The following is a 6,651-nucleotide window of genomic DNA, read 5'->3' on the forward strand; positions in this document are numbered from 1 at the left end:
TAGCACAGTGTGGTGTGGTTGTACTTCCTGGGGCATCTCCCGTCTCATTCAGAAAATCTGCTCATTTTACAGAATGAAAAGGCTACAATTGCACAATTTCAAAGCTGTGGCTGCAAAACTGTAACATATTTAACATGTAGAGTGTTAAAGTGTTCTCCTCTTCAACATTGCCATGTGTTTGAAATCTCCAAGACACTTAATGAAATTAATATAAATGTAGCTGTCATTTTAAGATAAAAACTCTAAAATATCTTAATTTAAATTATGTTATACAATTGCAGAATTGACAAAAAACAAGCATGTCAGTAGTCAAGTGTGTGCAAGAGTGTTTGAGTGCATAGATTCTGCTCTTACATACGAATAAATTCCAGATAGGAAAACATTGTTGAATGTCAGAATATGTGTATTGTTAAAATACTGTTTACTGTGCATGCATGGTGTGTGTTTTAAGTTCCATACAGGTGCAACCCAACAGATTAAAATGTTTTTAGCAGCAACTGAAAATAATATACCACAGGTATGGTATAATTTAAATTCAAGTCTACCCTACTTAGCTAAACAGATTTCAGTTTCTACATTCATGTGATGCATTAAAGTAGTTAGTGAAATTCTGTAAACCAAGATATATGACCTCCAATGGAGCCAATAGAAAAGGGATTCGGCATTAAAAACAGGTGGAGGTCCACCACCTCCACTCACAGATGCTAGGGAGATGTCCTTTATCAGAACAGTGACTATCTTGTTGCTGAAGGCATCTCTGGAGGAAGCTCCTCTGACCCAACAGCCTCCTCAGGACACCACAGCCTACTTAAGAAGTTAGATATTCATAAATCATTTAAATTAAATGGGCCACTTTTCTTAGTGAGGTATAATTTTACTATGTAATCGTATAATGGTGTAACCTGTTTGGTGGAGCCCTCTGCTTAACAGATATCCATGCAGTTGTAAATTCAGCACTTCACAGGTTTTTCATAACGTGTAAGTGTAAAACACTACAATTGTTACTGTTCACATCGGGATGATGAAGACACCTTAGGAGGGTATAAGTTTATAAGAGATGAAACTACTGCGTTGCTCCGTGTTTGTTGTGCAGGTGTTTTGATAAAATTCTTAATGCGCCTTTTACTTTTTACTCAACAAAACCTAAGGCGCCTAGCGTGTGTGTGATCGCGCTAGTTGCGTTTCAGCGTATGCGTGAGAGATGGTCTGGACTTCAGGCAGTTTGTGATTTTGATGGAATAATTAAATTATTTCATTTATACTCAGCGGACCTGGCAACCCTTACATCAGAGAGAGATTTGTGTCGCGTCCTGATGACGTCACGCTGAAAGCGCCGGTGAACTGCCTCTTCCACGTTGTTCGGGGGTCGGTTATGGTTTTAGTGGTTCCACTCTTGGTATCTGGGTTTGGTTGTCTTAAATTGCGGAACGCGAACAACCAGGCCCTGTTGTAACCTGCATCAGCATATGTCTGTGGCAACCCGGTTGCAAGAGGACAGCTCTGAATTCGTCAAGTAAAACGTATTAGAAGGTGCTTCCACGTGTGTTTGGAGTGACCGCTGGTGCTCGGGATTGGTTTGGATGAAATTATGGAAGCCGAAAACTCAGAATATTTAGGGAGGAAAACCAAACCTACGAAGATGAAGGACAGTGCTGACCCGGTGAAAAACTTCGAGAAGTGGAAGAAAAAATACAATAAGAGGAAAGCACGAGTAAATCGAGAGAAAGCGGAAAAGAAACCACAGTGGCAGGTCGAACGGGATTACATCCACAGACTTGAAAGCAGGTACGGACAGATCAACACCAAAGACGTTGTCAGGTTTTCAGATTTCCCCATTTCAAAGAAAACCCTGCTAGGGCTACAGGAAGCTCAGTATAGACAGCCTACAGAGATCCAGAGACAGACCATCGGCTTCGCTTTGCAAGGTAAAGATGTCCTCGGTGCGGCGAAGACTGGTTCCGGGAAGACTTTAGCCTTCATCATACCGGTGCTGGAGTGTCTGTACCGACAACAATGGAGCTCCATGGACGGCCTCGGTGCGCTCATAATTTCCCCCACCAGAGAACTCGCCTACCAGACCTTCGAAGTTCTGCGTAAGGTGGGCAAGAACCACGAGTTTTCAGCGGGGCTCATCATCGGGGGGAAGGAGCTAAAGAGCGAGTCGGAGAGAATCCACCGCACCAACATCGTTATCTGCACCCCGGGCCGACTACTGCAGCACATGGACGAGACGGCCACCTTTCACTCATCCGACCTCCACATGCTGGTCCTGGACGAGGCAGACCGCATCCTGGACATGGGCTTCGCCGATACATTAAACGCCATATTGGAGAACCTTCCTAGGTCCCGGCAGACGCTGCTGTTCTCCGCCACACAGACTAAGTCAGTCAAAGACTTGGCCCGGCTAAGTCTGAAAGACCCAGAGTATGTGTGGGTACACGAGAAAGCAAAGTTCAGCACGCCGGCCACCCTGGAGCAGAGCTATGTGGTGTGTGAGCTCCACCATAAAGTTAACATGCTCTACTCTTTCATTAAGAGTCACTTGAAGAGGAAGATCATTGTTTTCTTTGCTTGCTGCAAGGAGGTACAATACCTGTTCCGAGTTTTCTGTCGCCTAAGACCCGGCATGCCCATCCTGGCTTTGCATGGCAAGCAACAGCAGATGAAGAGGGTGGAGGTCTACAATGACTTCATCAAAAAGCAGAATGCTGTTCTCTTTGCCACTGATATAGCTGCCAGAGGCCTGGACTTTCCCGCAGTCAACTGGGTGCTGCAGTTCGACTGTCCAGAGAATGCAGACACCTACATCCACAGAGTGGGCAGGACTGCCAGATACAAGCAGGGTGGAGAGGCCCTGTTACTTCTGCTCCCCTCAGAGGAGAGGGGCATGGTCGGCCAACTGCAGGAGAAGAGGGTTCCCATCAATAAGATCCAGGTGAGACCTCAGACATACACCATCACGCTATACTTAAAGTGACCAAAACGGAGGGAACAATGTATTATAATCCAAAAGAGTTCAAATCAACCTTATGTGTAGGCTGTTGTTTGTGTTCATTTTCAGTAAACAGTTTAATGCAAACAAAGACAAGACACTGAACGGTCAATATACAGGATTGCAACATTCAAACAGCTTTCTGTCCTATAACAAAGTACATGCATAAGGTAATTAGACGGCACACCATAAAATGTTGCCCCTTTTTGAAAAAAAGGGGCAGCCCTAAATACATTATATTCCAAATTTAAAGGATTTATATCTAATATCTAACTTCTTATATTTATTTTTATTTTTTAAGTATGCACTGCAAGGTATTCTTCCACAACAAAAATAGCCCAGTCTGAACTGCTAATCTGCCTTTTACAGTCCCATACAAAATCTCTCCAATTTAAATTAGTATAAGAGCTTGTTCCACTCAAGTAGAATATAGTACACTCTACAGTAAGCATGTCCTTGATAAACATCCCCAAGCTCAGCAGAATATCTTGGGTATGCATGCATTTTGGCTCCTTTTGTGGAAAAAGTCCTTCAAATTGCTTTGTCTCATCCTGAAAAACTGACACATAAAGCACATTGGAATAATTGTAATTGTGGCATATTTTAAAGTTATTATAATTTCTATATCACTGCTGTTATATTAGTAACAATAGCCCTAAAAACGATTCCTGTGACACATAGATTAATAAAATGTGTCAGTGAAGTTTTGATAACTTTCTGTATTGTACTGACCCATGGCTGTGAAGTAAATGTCAGAGGAATTCTTTCCTTAGATTTGTTGACAGTACTTTCTGATACAAATTGACTATAATATAATTTTTGTGCAGAATCAGTGTGGTTAATTAAACTAAATTCAAGTGTAATTAAAAATAGTCAGACAGAAGAGGGTTTTGGGGAAATATTACATTTCCAATTTCTATGCCATATGTCAGAACAAGATCAAGAGTGTGATTTAAACAGTGAGTGGGTTTATTTACATGTTGAGTTAAACAAATTGAGTCAATCAGTGAATTAAATGCTCACTGAGACTGTCTTTGGCAACATCTATATGAATGTTGAAATCACCTACTATAATGACTTAATCTGTGCTAAAAACTAGCTTATCGTGATCATTTGGCTGGGAAAAATTTGATCAGTGTAAGCGTTTGTCACTGTACATTGAATTAACATTGAGCTTAAAAATTATGATTTCCCCCTATGTTGTATTTCCTTAGACACTATCCATTGGCCTGAGATGCCATCAACCAAGTACTGTATTGGTATTACTGATCACAAACTGTTCAAGTTTATTGTAAGGAATTAGAAATGTGATGCCCCTTCAGATAAGTAATGTTATATCAACAACCACTAATACCAAACTTTCTGGAAGGGTTGATGACATCATAAACTAACTTTAGTAAAACTTTGACCAATTTTAAAACATATGGATTCTTTTGGCATTTCCACCTAACCGGATAAAATCACTCATAATGTTATATTTTACATTGAGAATAGCAAAGGCTAGTCAAAGCCCCCCCAAAAAGTTTTAACTTTATTAGTCCATATTCCCCTTGAGTAAGATCCCAAACAAAGGAAATATTAGTTCCACATGATCAAATCAGCATTTAAAATGTTACTAATATCTCTGATTGTGAGTCCCAAAAGTGTGATGATTTGACTGTGAATAACCCAGGTGTTGTATGCAATATAACCAATATAAATGTTGGATTTTCTACAAAGGAAACCAGTTAGTTGTTTATTTTAAGAGACATGTCGGTTTTTCTCTTTTGTATATTTACCATTGTATATGAGACCCTCCATCAATATATTGTTCCATAGTGCTACAAGTGTTATACATAACTCTTAAAAAGGAAAAGTTAACATCGGTATTAATTAATTTCATTGTGTGGTTGATTCCAGGTGAACCCAGAAAAACTGCAGACTGTCCAGCCGAAGCTTGTCGCCTTCCTGGCCCAGGAGAAAGAGCAGAAGGAGAGAGCCCAGAGATGTTTTGTTTCCTACCTGCGCTCTGTCTACCTGATGAAGAACAAAGAGGTTTTTGATGTTTTAAAACTCCAGATTCAAGAGTTTGCTGTTTCTCTGGGCCTTGCTGTGGCTCCAAGGGTGCGCTTCTTAAATAAAGTTCAGGCGCAGACAGCTGAGGGAGATGAACAGAAAGAGGAAGAGCAGTCTGAAGATGATGACCTGAGGAGTTTTAAGGCTCAGCTGAGAGGAAACATTCCTCATGGGGAAGGTCAAAACTATCAGTCAGAAGACTCAGATGAGGATGGGGAAAGTGGTGATGAACAAAATGCGAATCAGCTGAAGACAAGACTTCTGGGTGACGATGATGACGATGATGACCTAAGAGACTTGGACCTACTTAAAGTCAAAACAAAGAATGTCTTCAGTCTTACAAAGGAGCAGGAAAATGAGGAGGAACTCTCCAAGGGCTCCAAAAAAGAATTTGGAAAAGAAACAAAGTTCAAAGATGCCAAAAAGGTCCTTAAGAGAAACTTCCATGTCAACACCAAAGTGACCTTTAATGAAGAAGGAGATGCTGTGCAGCTGTGGCCACCTGTCCAACGGGCAGTGACTGATGAGGAAGATGAAGAGGTTTCAGGTATCAATGTGGAGAAGGCCAAGGAAAGGCTGAAACATGAAGACCAGGTGTTTGACAAGCGGGAGTACAGCTGCAAAGTGAAAGCTAAACACAGAGAGAAGAGGCTGAAGGCCAAGGCAGCTAGGAGGGAGGCCAGCAGGCAGCACGGACAGCAGTCTGAAGAAGAGGAAGAGGAAGAGGTGGTAGCGTACCTGGCCAAGCACGGCGAAGATGAGTTTGACCCCAGTGCTCTTCCGGACCCTGACAATTTGCGATCATTGGAGGAGGAAAAGGAGGGCCAAAAGGATCAAAGAAGATCAGCAAAAAGGCAACAAAGCAGTGATGAAGAGCTTATAGCAGGGAAGAGGAAGAAAGTAAGACAGCTAAATGATGAACACATACCTCTGGACACTGGTCTCTCTCTGGCCGAAGATGAGGAGTTAGTCTTGCATCTGCTAGGGGGAATGAAGTAGAGAAAATGGGATAAGGGGTTTAAGGGGAGTGTTGATGAACTAATCAGTTAAATAAAAAAACAAAGTAAAGAGTTAAATGAGAAAATGTCCAAACAGAAGTGCCATTTGTAGCTAGGTTTTGAGTCTGGTGGTGTTTATAGGAAAAAGTGACAACAATTAAGAGCTACTTAAGTGTTTTGATTCTGCACTTGCGTATATTTTGAGATCTCTCACCAGGGATCTGTGTGTACATCAGCAACAAAGTCCAATGCATCTATTTTTGTTGAGATTCACACTGGAGAAACTCGGCCAATGTGCCTCATTTGGACTGTTTGTGTGATTTGATCAGATTTGATTGACAATAACCACACAACCCACAAGCTGTCATAAAATTATGATTCATGTTATGTATTATTTGGCTCATACAGTACATGTACATATTTTTAAACAACTCGCTGAAATAATCAATGATTGTAACGTTGGTAGAAGTTAATTTGTTCACTTGTTATGCAGTACAAATAAAATACGTTTTCAGAGTTCCTTTAAAATCCCCATAGCTATTAAATGTCCACATCTGTCACATTTATAATGCAGGCTTTTTGTAATAAATTTGCAGTTCCTTAAGC

The 6,651-nt window shown here is 41.1% G+C and overlaps 1 protein-coding gene across 1 annotated transcript; it reads left to right on the forward strand.

Annotated features, from left to right (window-relative positions):
- The first annotated feature begins 749 nt into the window (after positions 1 to 749).
- On the forward strand, positions 750 to 6,651 carry ddx10 (DEAD (Asp-Glu-Ala-Asp) box polypeptide 10). The gene is made up of 2 exons (XM_034584057.1): positions 750 to 2,935; positions 4,892 to 6,651. The coding sequence occupies exons 1-2, from the start codon at positions 1,589 to 1,591 to the stop codon at positions 6,044 to 6,046; spliced, it is 2,502 nt and encodes an 833-aa protein (XP_034439948.1). The 5' UTR covers positions 750 to 1,588; the 3' UTR covers positions 6,047 to 6,651.

This window comes from Hippoglossus hippoglossus, chromosome 4 (assembly GCF_009819705.1).
Source record: "Hippoglossus hippoglossus isolate fHipHip1 chromosome 4, fHipHip1.pri, whole genome shotgun sequence".
Taxonomy (NCBI): Eukaryota; Metazoa; Chordata; class Actinopteri; order Pleuronectiformes; family Pleuronectidae; genus Hippoglossus; species Hippoglossus hippoglossus.

What these genes read in the sequence shown, in the direction of transcription:
- ddx10 (XM_034584057.1), top strand. Translation starts at nt 1,589, where the DNA reads ATGGAAGCCGAAAACTCAGAATATTTAGGGAGGAAAACCAAACCTACG. An exon ending in TTCCCATCAATAAGATCCAG is followed by an intron (nt 2,936 to 4,891) that starts GTGAGACCTCAG and finishes GGTTGATTCCAG; the next exon opens with GTGAACCCAGAAAAACTGCA.